At 33.8% G+C, this 15,021-nt stretch overlaps 1 protein-coding gene across 1 annotated transcript in view; it reads right to left on the bottom strand.

Moving 5' to 3' along the window:
* The window catches only part of TTC6 (tetratricopeptide repeat domain 6), a 329,783-nt gene that overhangs the window by 117,662 nt on the left and 197,100 nt on the right, over positions 1-15,021 (bottom strand). The window contains exon 10 of the mRNA XM_027847447.1: positions 575-744. Coding sequence (XP_027703248.1) covers positions 575-744 — 170 coding nt within the window. The remainder of the gene's footprint in view (positions 1-574; positions 745-15,021) is intronic.

Here is a 15,021-nt window from a genome sequence, read left to right on the forward strand (position 1 = left end):
CCTAACACTGTACCCCTAGACTCCTACATTTGAAGTGTGGAGGATAGATAATTCTAGCCTAATTACTGTCTTGGAGTTAGGTGAGGGTAGAAGCGAGGACCTAGCCACATGAATCCTCCTTCTCCCAACAAAAGTAGAAATCACAATCCCCCTGGAAAGGGGTGAGCTACATCCCAGATCAGATAAACCATTCCTGATACACTTGAGCCAAACTCTCTTTATATTTAGACAGCAACTACAAACATCTTACACTATGTTGTAAGCAAGCTGTGCAGTACAGGAAATTATTTTGTAAATTATCATTTTACTAATTTAGTTAAGACAGCAAATTATAAAATAATTCATAATACCACATAGTCTAGAGTTAGTGCCTCAAACTTTTAGAATGATTGGAATTAAAAAAAAACAGAACTGACCTGATCTAATACCTGATGTTAATATTAAAAGTATAATCTGACCACTTTATGTTAGTGTTGCCCTAAAGGAAAATAAAGAACTAGACAACAACAAATTATTCTATTTTGCTCAGCTAAGCTTCATATTTACTATGCAAGTAAAAGTGAAGAAATAGTACCTGATACACTGAAATCCTGAAGAGATTTATGAGGGTTACATTTTCGCAATATGCAGGCTCTATAATAGAATGCTACCCAATTATTAGGATCTAAATGAATTGCAGACGAAAGGTCTTCAGTTGCTTCTCTATAGTGACCTTTTTTTAAAAAAGCTCTGCCACGATATGTCCTAGAGTTGTGGAATAAAAGTTTTATTTTAATATGTATTTCTCCTTTTCACAAGACTATGATTACTTTTGCATGTGGAATATGTTTTGCTCCTGAATTTTTCTCATGAGCTTTTAAAAATTTTATTAATATCTTTTGTTTTCACATTGCAATCATTTCTGGATTTACTGTTCCCCAAACTCATCCTCCCACCTGGAAAACCAGTTATGGAAAACCAACACAAATAATTTGTGATTGGGTGCGCAATATTCTGTCCTGATAATCCCCATTGCCCACTTCCTATACACACACACACCCTTTCTCTGTGTATATACACACACATATATGTATGTGTGTGTGTATTCATATATATATGTATGTATATATGGGAGAGACAGGCAATGGAGGATTGAAATGGAAGAGTAAAAGGCAGGCCTTTCCCTAGAAGGGAAATGCATGTATGGATATATGCATTTTGTGTGTATATGTGTACATTTAAGACCCTTTCCCTAATAGACAGATATTCAAAAGATATGAATAGATAATTTTAAAAAAATCTAAGGCATCAACAGCCATATGAAAATAATACTCCAAATCACAACTCTGGGATTCCACACTGGGAAAAATAAAGCAGAGAAGAACCTATAGACTAATATGTATGTATATAGCATAACATATATAGTATAACACGTATAGTATAACATATATAATATATAGTATAGCATATATAGTATATAGTATAACATACATAGTATAACAGACTAAAAGCTACATCAATAGATCAATTGCTCTATAGATCAATAAATAGTACCCTTCTGAGATTACTCAGACTGAGATTGGATCTCCAGAGGGCTGCTGCTACTTTAGGTTCTAAAGATAACCCCAAAGGCTTTACTTCCATATTCTTGCTCCTGAGCTCCCACCAGTATGCTTCGTATTAACCATCAATCACTACCTTTTAGAATTTACTAAAATGCTATAGTAAGAATAAGATGAGGAATAGATTTGTGATTTCATTACTGAAAACTCCCTCTAACAATGAAGTTGGTGACTTCTCTGAAACTTACAGTCTTAAAAAGTTGCCTACAGTAGTGGTGTCAAACTCAAATAGAAACTAATCCCTGTGGGCCACTTATTGACTTAGAAAACCACAGATTAATATTATCTATGTCATTCAGTCAATAAACATTTATTAAGCACCTACTATGTGTCAGGCATTCTGCCTAGTTCTGGGGATACAAAAAAAGAGTCACAAGATAGTCCCAGCCCTTAAGGAGCTCACAATCTAATGGGGAAGGCAAAAAGCAAACAAATATGTACAAACAAGTTGTTTACAGGATATATAGGAAGTAAATAAGAGAGGGAAAGCACTAGAATTAAGAGGGGTTGGGAAAAACTTCATGTGGAAGATGGGATTTTAGTTGAGGGAAAGGAAACCTTGGAAACTAGTAGACAGAGATGAGGAGGGAGAGCATTCCAGGCATGGGGAATAACCAGAGACAATGCCCAGAGCTAAGAGATAGAATGTTTTGTTTGGTGAACAGCAAATTAACATTATTTATGTTGTGTGGTGTTTTTATTTATTTTGTTAAAAACTTTCCAACTACATTTTAAATCTGGTTCTGGCTGCACTAAGGAGTTTTGGTGGTGAGTTTGACACCACTGATCTAGAGCACTGAGGGCTTGGGTTGCCCAGAGTAAGACAGCAGATATGTATGGGAGGTGAAATGTGAATCCAGGTTTTCATGACTTTGAGGCCAGCTCTCTCTCTACTATATCATGCTGCCTATTATGAGAACAGTTGGTACAAAATATTTGCCCCCCCCCAAAATCCTGGGGTATATCCTCCCTTACATACACACGTAGGAAGAGTGGGATCAAACTTAAAGTACAATGTAATGAGGCACATGCGAGGTAACATTGTGGCAAAGGGATAACTTCTACTGCCTGGTACAGGAAGGCTTATCTCCTTTTGCAGAATACTCATTCTGCCCTCGTCTGAGTGAGCCACTCAGTCGGGCTCTTCAAAACAGCTTCCTTCTTTGGGTGATCATCTATCCACATCTATTTGCCATCTATGTATCTCCTGGCTAATGACTAGATATATTGTGGATTATACAGTCTCTCCAGTGGTCATAGCTCTTAAGTCTTTCAAAATTGTTTTTCTTTACATTATTGTAAGTATTATAGAAATTGTTTTACTACTTATGTTCACTTTCTTCTGCACCCATTCATGTAAATACTTTCAGGTTTTTCTGTATTTATCCCTTTCAATATTTCTTACAGAACAGTCATATTTCATTACATTCATATACTGTAACTTGTTCAGTCATTCCTCAGTGGATGAATGCCTACTTTGTTTTCAGCTGTTTGATAAAACAAAAAGTCCTGCTATACATGTCTTCATAAATATGCTTTCTTTTCTTCTTTACCTGATCACTTTGGGATAAAGCCTAGTAGAAATATTACTGAGAACTATGGAGTCTAAATGCAGATCGAAGTACACTATTTTCTCTCTCTTTTTTTCCCTTTCTTGTGGTTTTTCCCCTTTGTTCTGATTCTTCTTCCACAGAATAATCAATATGGAAATATGTTTAATATGAATGTATATGAATAGCCTATATCAAATTGCTTGCCATCTTGAGGAGGGTGGAGGGAAGGAAGAAAAAAATTTGGAACTCAAAATCTTATAAAAGTGAATATTGAAAACTATCTTTACATGTAACTGGAAAAAATAAAATACTATTAAATGGAAAAAAGTATTGCTGAGTCAAAAGATATAAACAGTTTAATTATTTTTTGGATATAGTTTCAAATTATTGTACTAAGTGGTTGGACAAATTTCCAGTACTACCAACAGTACATTAGTGTGCTTGTCCTCTGACAGCTCCTCCAACAACTGATATTTTTCTTTTTATTATCTTTGCCAATCTCACAGGTATGAGAAATACTTTTAATGGATTAAATTAGCATTTTTTTAATTAGTGTTTTGCAGCCTTTTAAAATATATGGTTGTTGATAGCTAGTATTATTTTTTCTTTTAAGAACTGCCATTTCATATCCTCTGACCATTTATCTATTGGGGAATGGCTCTTGTTCTCATATGTTTGTATCAATTCCCTAAATATCTTGGATATTAGGCCTTTATTAGAGAAATTTGCTACAAAAATTTTCCCTAGTTAACCATTTCTATTCTACTTCTAACTTCATTGACTTCATTTGCTCAAAAACTTCAATTTTGTGTAATCAAAATTGTTTATTTTATCTCTTATTATCCTCTCTAGTTCTCATTTGGGTAAGAATTCTTTCCCTATGCAGAATTGTAAAAAGCGTCTCTTTCTTTGGTCCTCTAATTTGTTTATATGCTTTTTTATATCTAAATTTTATAACCATTTGTAGCTTATTGTGGCATATGTTGTGAGTGTTGGACTAAATTTTATTTTTATCAGGCTTATTTCCATCTTTCCCAGTCAAACAGTGAACCCTTACCCCAGGAGTTGATGTACTTGGGTTTACTGAACAATATACTAGTACTGACTGTTTCTGGTTCTTATATGCCTATATTTGTCCCACTGATCAACTTTTCTATTTTTTAATCAGTACCAAATAGTTTTGGTAAATTATTGCTTTCTAGTGCAGTTTAAGATCTGCCACTGCCAGGCCCCTTTCTTTTACACTTTTAAAAATGAATATTTTTCTTGTGATTCTTGACCTTTTGATATTCCAGATGAATGTTATTACTATCCCTAGTTCTTTAAATTAATATTTTAGTAGCTTGATTATCATGTCACTGATTCTGTGAATTGTGTTAAGTAATATTGTTAAATTGTCATAGCGCAAACATGAGTGGTTACTATATCTTCACTTATCTAGGTTGATTGTTAATTTTGGTAACGAATATTTTGTAGTTGTATTCATGTAATTCCTGTGTGTGTCTTGCTAGCTAGACTCATACCCAGATAATTTATACAGTCTACAGAAACTTTGAATAGAATTTCCTTTTATATTTCTTTCTTCTAGGTTTTGTTGGTAATATAGAAAAAGGCTGATACTTTTATGGGATTATTTTATATTTTGCTACTTTAATGGTTTTTATTTGAATTAATTTTGTAGTTGAATCTATAGGGCTAAGTAAACTATGATGTCATTTGCAAAAAGTGAATAATTTTCTTTCCTCTTTGCCTATGCTTATTCCTCAATTTCTTTTTGTCTTTTGTTATGGCTAGCTTTTCTAGAACTCTGTAAAATATTACAAAGGTCATTACAAAGGACATTATTTCTTTACTCTGTTCTTATTAGAAAGACGTCTAGCATTTCTCCATTACAGAAAAGACTAGCTGTTGGTTTTTAGGTAGATAAATTATAATGAGTCATCAATTACTAAATTTTTTATATTTTAAAAATATGAATGGGTATTATTTTGTTGAAAGCTTTTTCTGCATTTATTGATGTAATTATGTGGTTTTAAAGACTTTTGTTATTTATGTGGTCCATTATATTGAATCATATCCACATTCCTGGAAAACCCATCCATGTCATTGTGTATACTCATTTAATATTCTATTGTGATATCTTTGCCAATATTTTGTTAAATATTTTTGCATCAATGTTTATTAACTAATAATATTTAGCATTAGGATTTTAAAGTTTGCAAAGTGCTTTACAAACATTAACTCATTTTATCCTTACAAGACTGGGAGGTAGCTGATACTATAATCCCTATTATGTAGTTGAGAAACTTGAGGCAGAAGGTTACTTGACTTGCCCAGGGTCATATAGACAATAAGTGACTGAGGTTAGATTTGAACTAAGGTCTTCTTGACTCCAGGTCCAGTGCTCTGTCACCTAACAGCTCCTCATTAGAGATACTGGTCTATACTTTTCTTTCTCTGCTTCATCTTTCCCTGATTGAGGTAACTAGATTATATGTTTCATAAAAGGAGCTTTTCTCATTTGAAAAAATATTGGAGGCAGCTAGGTGGTGCAGTGGATAGAGCACCGGCCCTGCAATTAGGAGGACCTGAGTTCAAATTTGGCCTCAGACACATAATACTCACTAGCTGTGTGACTCTGGGCAAGTCACTTAACCCCAATTGCCTTATTCTGCCCCCCCAAAAAAGAATTAAAAAAATTGGTGATATTGGAATTGTTTTTTGAATGACTGATAGATTTCACTTATAAAACCATTTGGTCTCATTTTTTTTCCTCCCATTGGGAGTTCCTATATAGGTTGTTCAATTTCTTTTTCTGAGATTGCGCTATTTAAATCTTCCATTTCTTCTAATAATAACCTGAGTATTTTATATTTTTACAAGTATTTATTTGTTTAAGTTATCATTATTAAGTTAAAGTTAAATTTATTGTTATATATTGGGCAAAATAGTTTCTAACAATTTCCATATTTTCTCAAATTTGCTATGAATTAATTTTATTTTTGATATTTAGAATTTGACAAACTTTTTTTTTATCAAATTAGCTAGCAATTTATCTATTTGATGAGGTTCTTTTAAGGCTTTTAGTTTTATCAGTTCAATTTTTTTCTCTTTGTTATTTTCAGGTTTTATTACATTTTCTACAATTTTTAGAATTACTTTTTTTTGTTTCATTGAGTATTGGAATTTGTTGCATTTCTATGTTTTAGTTGCATGCCTAATTGATTTGTTCTCTTTTATTAGTGTGTTTAGAGATATTATTTTTCTCTAAGGATTGCTTACACTACATCAGAAAGTTTTATGTTGTCTCATTGCCTTTTTCTTTAATGAAATTATCTATTGTGTCTATGATTTATTCTTTAGATTTAAATCGCTTAGTGTCCACTTAAGTTTGAATTCATTCTTCAAAGTCCCTTTGTAGAATTTAATTTTTATTGTGTTGTGATCAACAAAGGATAGGTTTAATATTTCTGCTTCATTTATTTATTAAATATTTATTATTCTGTACATGGTCAGATTTTGTAACTATTCCATGCTCAGGTGAGAAATTCTTCTTTAATCTTCTCTTTTCTCAAATTCTTTTCTATTCTTATTCATTATTCACTAGAGAGCTATCACATCTAACCTTCCTAAAATTCTATTAAGTTTCTTAAATTCTTGTTTTTTTCTCTTTTTCTTAAAATTTTCTAAGTGGGAGCACAGAGATATCCAACTTTTATTATAGTTTTGGTGTTCATATGCCCATGTAATTTTATCAACTTTTTCTTCAAGGCTTTATAAACCATTAGGTACATATATTAACTACTGATGTTTAATTATCTATTATGCTTTTAAACATAATTGTAATTTTCGAGCTTAGGTTTTTAAAAAAATTCATTTTTGCTGTCTCCTTGTCTGAGATCATCATTGCTACCCTTATTTTTTATTTGCTTCAAGTGTAATAGATTCTGCTCCAATCTTTCCTTTGAACTCTTTATGAATCCTTTTTGAAGTGTTTTTTGGTAAATATATTATTGTATTCTGCTTTTGAATCTATTCTATTTCCTTTCTCTGTTTTATGGGTGAGTAAATCATGTACATGTTCACTCTTTTGATGGTTAATTCTATATTTTCCTCTATCATAAACTGATAGTTTTCCATTTCTTTCTCCTCCTTACAAAGCAGAATGGGTTGGAGATAGAGAAGGAATCTGAACAACAATAGTAATCTATTATTGAAGTTGTCTGTTTCTTCTACTCTGTCCCCAACTTTCTTCACCAATCCCTGAAACCAGTTTCAGTTTATTATGTTTCCTTTCTCCATTTTACATTTTCCCTCCATGATACACCTACAAACTAGTTTCTTTTCCTTGTGACTATTCCTTCCTTGAATCTATTGTTTCTTTTATGCTGCTTTCCCCTTTCCCTGTCATCACTTGGGTCTCTGTTGAGTTTAATGTATTTCTACACCAAACTGTATGTCTGTCCTGAAGATGTACATTCACCCTCCTTTACCTAGTTTAGAAAAGAGATTATGAGGGGCAGCTAGGTGGTGCAATGGATAGAGCACTGGCCTTTGAATCAAGAGTACCTGAGTTCAAATTCAGGCTCGGACACTTGACACTTACTAGCTGTGTGACCCTGGGCAAGTCACTTAATTCCAATTGTCTTGCCAAAAAAAAAAAAAGAAAAAAGAAAAAAAGAAAAGAGATCATGAGATGATCACTTACCTAACGTTATCCTCCATTTTTGTATATTCTTCCACTTGTGCACCCCATTATATGAAATAGTAACTTCCTCTTCTTTCTCAATTCTTCCCAAATATATTCCTTTTCCCTATTAATTCTTTCCTATCTTAAAAATAATGAAAGAGAACAAAACCTTTCTCAGGGTCTATGGTTCTCTCATTTAACCTTCTCTGGGAGAAGACTTTGGGATTTTGAAGGAATACTGATACTACAATTTAAGGACTTCATAACCATATAACCCTTTCTATTTACTCAAAAATAAATTTACCTTTTTAGGTTTACCCTGATTCTGCATCTCAAAATTTCTATTTAGCTGATACTTTCATCAAGAATGCTTATTTTGTTAAAGGTCCATTTTTTTCTGTAGAATTATATTATGGAAAGTTGAAAAGTTTTATGTTTTGCCTTTTGTAATATCATATTCCAGCATTTTCTGTACTTCAGAATAATAGCTGCTAAGTCTTGGTGATCACAACTATGGTTCCCTGATCCTTGAACACTTTCTTTGTTTTTTCCTTGATTTGGAAGCTCTGAATCTTGGCTCAGACTCCTGAGTATTTTCAGTTTGGGATTTTTTTTTCAGGAGGTAACCATTGAATTCTTCCTATTTTCATTTTATCGTTTGGTCCTAATAAATTTGGACCTTTTTCTTTCTTAATGTTTTGGAATATGATTCCTAAGTTTCTTGTTTGGTCCTGGTTTTCAGGGAATCTGATGATTAATTATCTCTTCTTGACCTGTTTTCCAGGTCAGCTTTAAAAATATGAAATACTTTACATTTTTTCTATGTTCCAATCTTTTGACTTGGTTCTAATGTTTCCTATTATCTTATGGAGTCATTAAATTCTGTTTGCTCCATTCTGATTTTCAGGGAGTCCAATATATAAGTACATAAAACTACAAAAGTAATTTTGGATAAGACTTTCTGTATTTTGTTCTTAGCAATTTTTTCTTTTATTTTTTCCCTCCTGAATTATCTCTTCAGTTCTTTTATGGAGGAAGGTTTTGTTTTTGTAAAGTTAAATTTTGATTGATGTCTTCTATTTTTTATTTTATCATCATAATTATCCCATTTCCCTCCTCCTCCCAGAGTGCCATCATAATGTTTTTTAAAAGACAAAAAAGAAAAAAGAAAAAGATGGGAAAAATCAATAAAACTAATGAAAAAGTCCTAAAAGATGTGCAATATATAAGGCCTCTGGACTTCCCATCTCCATAAAGGGTTAGGATGGGGGTGTCCTCTCATATCTCTTCATTTGAGTCATGCTTGATCTTTAAATTTTTGTTACATATAATATATATTTGTTATATATGTTTGTTATACAATATTATATTTTGTTATATTTAAATATTTCTTGTATTAAAATTTTGTTATATTGAATACATATTTAAAATTTTATAATATATGATTTTCTGATGTGTGGCTGTTCTTTCCATTTACATTGTTGTAGTTATTGTATATAATATATTATCTTCTTGGCTCTGCCTACTTCATTCTCCATCAGTTCATGTAGATCTTTCTATGCTTCTCTGTATTCTTCACATACATTTCTTACAGCACAGTAACAATCCATAAAATCCATAAATAATTTGTTTAGCCATTCACCAATCAATGGGTATCTGTTTTGTTTCCAATTCTTTGCCATCACAAAAAATGCTGCTGTAAACATTTTGGTGCAAATGGGGTTTTTCTTTTCTTTTTATCAATGGCTTCCTTGGGGTGTAAGCCCAGCAATATTCAAAGGGTCTAGACATTTTAGTCACTTTATTTAATAATTCCAAATCACTCTCCAAAATGGTCATACCATTTCATTGCACCATCAACAAGGCATTAGTGTGCCTATCTTTCCACAACCCCTCCAATATTGACTATTTAAAAATATTTTATTTTTTCCCACTTACATGTAAAGACAAGTTTTAACATTCATTTTAAAAAATTGAGTTCCAAATTTTCTCTATTCCTCTCTCACTTCCCCCCTCCCTGAGATGGTAAGCAATCAACATTGACTGTTGCCATTGTTTGTCATTCTAACCCTAATTGCACTATTTTATGTTTTTGAAGGCATTTCTTTATTTCCTTTATGTTTTCAGTTTTGTTAGTATATGACTGTATATATCCTGATTAATGTTTTTTATTTCTTCTGACTTTTTTGTGACTTTTGTTTATTTGCTATTTTAGTGATTTGATTTTCTTCCTTCTTCTTTTTAATTAGATTAACTCTAGATTTATCAGTTATTATTAGTCCTTTCAAAGAACCAGCTTTTAGTTTTATTGATCAAATGATCAGTTTAATGATTTTTATTTCTAATTGATCTATTCATTTTCTCATTTTTAATATTTCCTCTTTTGTGTTTATTTTAATTTTATCTGTCAGTTTTCTAATTTTAAAAAATATCCATTGAATTTGTTAATTCTCCCTTTTTCAATCCTGTTAATATATGTTTATAGCAATGTGATTTTTCCCCTGAGGACTACTTTAGCTACATTCAAGAAATTTTGATAGTTGTTTCATGATTATAATTTTCTTTCATATAATTCTAAATTGTTTCTATCATTTGTTCTTTGATTTACTGATTATATAGGATTTCATTGTTGTCATTGTTGGGTCTGCGTCTTTTGTTTGTGGTCCTTGAACCAGTAACTATTTTTATTGCATTATGGTCTATAAAGGATATGTTTATCATTTCTGCCATGTTATGTTTATTTGCAATATCTCTGTATGTATTTTTTTTGTCAAAGTTACATATGGTACTGAGAAATATATGTACATATATATATATGTATGTATATATATATATATTCTTTCATAGTCTCATTTAGAAAATGCCATAAATTTGCAATTTGTTCACTTCCATATTTTCCCTTTTCTTTATCTTTCTGTTAGACTTAGCCAAAACTGAGAGAGGGATGTTGAATTCTCCTGTCACTACTGTTACTTTCTACATGTTATTGTTGTTCAATTGAGCCAACCAAAATTTTCTTTTATGAATTTATATTCTAAGGCATTTGGAGCATCTAAGTTTGCTACAGACATTGGTTTATTGTCTATGGCTACTTTCAGAATAATGTAGTTTCCTTCTTTATCCTTCTTAATTTTTTGAAAAAAATTTTTTTGCTTTCTTCAGATAGCATAATCACAACTTCTGCTTTTTTAGATTCATTTGATACATAATAAATTTTTTGTACCATCCTCTCAGTTTTATTTTGTGTACAGATACTTTTAGAAATGTGTTTAAAGCAAGCAACATATCCTAGGGTTTTGTTTTCTTATACAATCAGTCACTCTTTTTTATTTTATTGGATTGTTTAATGTATTTACATTTAAAGTTATGGTTATTTTTTCCTCTATTTTCTCTAATATTGCTTTTTTTAAAAAAAATTCATGATTTTTCCCATTCTTCTGCTGTCAACACAGCACTGTATCTCTTTAGTCACTTTAGCTTAATCTTTTTTGGGGGGGGAAGGGGAAGCGGTGACTTGCCCAGGGTCACACAGCTAGTAAGGGCCTGAGGCTGGATTTGAACTCAAGCCCTTCTGACTCCAGGGCTGCTCATCTATCCACTGCATCACCTAGCTGCCCCAGCTTAATCTTTTTTTAAGGTGGCCTATTCCTACTGGTTTTTTCCCCCTCACTGCTGAACCACCATACTATTTGTTACTCCTTTCCCTTAAGAGTTTTACTAATTCCTTTTTCTTTCCTGCTTTAATCTATTTCTTTCCCTCTTTTCCCCTTTTAGTCAAGTTGATTTCCCCTTCCCCTTCAATTAATCCTATTCATTAATTTTTGAAATTTCATTTTTGAGAGTCCCTTTCCAAAGAAGGTTTCTTTCACTCTTTTCATTATTTATTCTCTCTGTCTATTCTAGATACTCATTCGACCAAATATCTAGTCCCTCTATTCTCTGTATTCTTCACATAATCAAAACTTTCATTCTGTGATCTCCCCTCTAGGCAGTTTCTGCCACTGCCTTGTAAAGCTTGCCCTATGGATTCCTCATTTCAATTATATCCCAATCCTAGAACAATGGCAATTGTTGCAAGTGTCAGAGAGCACATTGCCCCAATGTAGGACTTTCCTCCCCTCACCATCTGCCTGATTATTTAATCTACTACTTGACCTATGTCTTCCTTTGGTTACCTTCTTTCTCCATTTGCCTCCAAATCTCATCCCTGGATCTAAACTCCCCAACTCCCCCAGGTGCCAGATTCACACTATTCTCTTCACTCCCCTACCACTCTTTTTTTTTCTACTTTTGCCTAGAAATCTCCCTGTGTCCCACTCTTTCAGGTGCTAGTTGCCTCTATTTGTTCCAATTCCTTTCATCCCAGGACAAGTGGGCTGTTCAAGCACCAAATCCCCCAGGCCTCAAACAGTATAAGGTCGTCATCTTTCAACCGCAGGAACATTTGTCAATGGAACAGGAGGTAGATTCCACCTCCAAAGTAAGGTCTCTTTTCCCCTCCTTTTCAAACTTTCCTTCCTCCCCTTCATCCAGAGATAAAGTAAGAAAAGAGTAGCCCTCCAGTGACTAAAGCTTCCTCTGTCCTAAGGTAGGATGACAAGTGGTCTTATCATGTACCAAATCCCTCAGACCACATTCAACACAAGGTTCCCATCTCCCTTAAAAAAACATCTCCATCCAAAGGAGGTTTCATCAGTAGAATCCCCTCCTATCACCAAAGCAAGGCCTTCTTCTTTCTCCTGTTTTTTAGTCCTTCCTCCCTCTTGCTCACCTGCTCTCCTGCTGCTGCCTCTTTTTCTGAGACTACCAGGGTCACTTTCCCTTCATTGCTAACTTTCAATTTGATCCATGCATATCAAAACACTCCCTTTTATCACTCTTCTCCTTTCCTCCACTTTTGTGTACCTTCCTGTTTTGTAACGTAGACCTACCAAAAAAACATTCATTCACTTCTATGCATGGCCATAATGCCCTCTGCCTCTCCACTGTTATCTCCACCTAACTTCTGTCTTAACCCCTATCTCCTTGTGTAAATGTAGAAAGTCTCTTATTGATCTCTCTGTGTCCCTCTCTTGCTGTTGCTTGTCTTGGTGTTGTCCTTGGCTGCTATATCTGTTTACCTTTCTTGCATTTCTGTTTTCCGGGGTGTTAAAAAAGCAAATAATCTCTTCATATGTTTTCTTTATTATTGAACGTCCATCTTTTTTCACTTACGGTTAAACTCAGATTTTCAGGATAGGTCACCCTGGGTTACTCCTTCATTGCTCTCTGGGACTCATTATTCCATTCCCTCTTGAATTTTCTGTTGAGTGGAGAATAATCTTGTGAAATTTGAATTTCCTTTTCTTTGTATTTGGAGAGTCTTCTCTTGGTTCCTTGCCAAACTTGTTTCTGACTTGAATTATAAAATTCAACTACTATGTATCTTAGAGTTGGCAGTGTTGAGTTTTGTTTTTTTTTTTTCTGGAGATAATCTATGAATTTTTTTCTGTTGGTATTTCATCCTCTAAGTTCAGAATTTCTCTTGTATCATTTATTGCATTATAGTGTTTAGGCTTTTTGACTTGTGTTCTGGGAGATCTATTATCCTTAGGTTGTCTCTATGCATTCTGTCTTTGAGATCAATATGTTTTGTTTGCATAGTGAGCATATTTTCTTTTAATGTTCTTGTTTTTTGCTTCACTTCTTCTAGATTGTCCTTCACTTCTATGTATTTGCATTCCCAATCCATTATTCTCTCTTTTCTTTCTTTGGTGAGACTAGCCATAGAAAATTCAAGCGTCAGTTATTCTGTGAATTACTTTTGCTGTGCTATCATTCTGCTCACTTCTCTTTCAAATCTGTTAACACGTGTGTTGCATTTCCATGTTCTCCTCAAATTCCACAGGATCCTCTGACTTGTGTTGAATCATTTTCCTTTGTTTTGCAGCATTTATTTAAAGATGTCTAAACTCACTTACTAGATTTGGAGGACATATTACTTTTTTTTCTTAATGTTTTCCCTGTTAATTTCCCTGCTTATGATCAGTCTTTAGATTTTCTTCTCCCTGATATTTTTGGTAATTTTAGTCTTTTTGTCCTTAGTTGCCCCTCCTGCTCATTTTTTCTTTCTTCTTTCTAATGGTTTCCCTGGGGAAGAGGTGGGGTAGATATGAAAGCCATGAGCCTCTTCTCACACTGGATAATTCAGAGTTTACCAACCTACATCTCCTCCAAGTGACTTCTGCAAGAACTGGACTGATTCCAGCTGTGCTCTTTCCCTCAGGCTTAGTGGAATGCCACACACCCCTCCTCCCATAGCATGGTGTCTGGTCCTTTCCCTCTATCCTTCAGTTCTCTCCTCCTGGGAGTTCAGAATTCTTTCACACTAGTGCCATTGTTGCAGGAGGCATGTGTGTGTGTTGATTTCTGTCATTTGGAGTTTGGGTCTCTGAGGCTCTAGGAAGATGTGATGCAGTGCAGAATTGAGCTCTATTTCAAGCCCAAGCAGGTATCCTGTGCCTTCTCTCTGTTCTTCTGCTCTCCTGCAGAAATCTTTTGCAGCATACAACACTGCCATGGGGACCTCGGCAAACTTCCAAAGTCTAGAGCCTGTATCTCCATGGCAATGGGTAGAGGGAAGGGGGGGGACTATGGTGTGGGGTTGGTTTTTGTTGTAATTGCATTGGTAAGGTCTTCATGTCAGCTAGTACAGCCTCATTGCCTGTTGTGCGTGCATGGTAGGAGAGGAGGTGCTGAGTGAGCTTGAGGGAGGTGTCAGTTCATGTGGTTTTCTTCAGTTGGCTTTTAACCTTTTTGGGGGGGATTCTGGTTGTCCTAGACCATAAAGAACTTGCTTTATCTTTGGCATATAATTTCAGTTTTGGAGAGGTTTGAGAAGTCATGGGGATCAGAGAAAATGTCTAAAACTCAATCTTGTCAGTCAGATAACTCAGGAGTCTCACTTTGCTCTTAATTCTATTTTTTATCTTTTGTTTCATCTCTTCCAGATAGTCTTCTAATACTTGCTGACCAAGCAAATTTTTTTTCTCTGAAGCTATGCTTTAGTTGTTGTGAGAATGTTCTCTTTTTAGTTTACCTCTTGGGCTTCTTTTAGCCCACACAATTTCTTTATGTTCCACATTTTATTCTATTTACTTATATTTTTAGCATTCATTTTCAATTTGGAATTTTATAT

This window comes from Vombatus ursinus, unplaced genomic scaffold, assembly GCF_900497805.2.
Source record: "Vombatus ursinus unplaced genomic scaffold, bare-nosed wombat genome assembly UNPS02015406.1, whole genome shotgun sequence".
In the NCBI taxonomy this organism is placed as follows: domain Eukaryota; kingdom Metazoa; phylum Chordata; class Mammalia; order Diprotodontia; family Vombatidae; genus Vombatus; species Vombatus ursinus.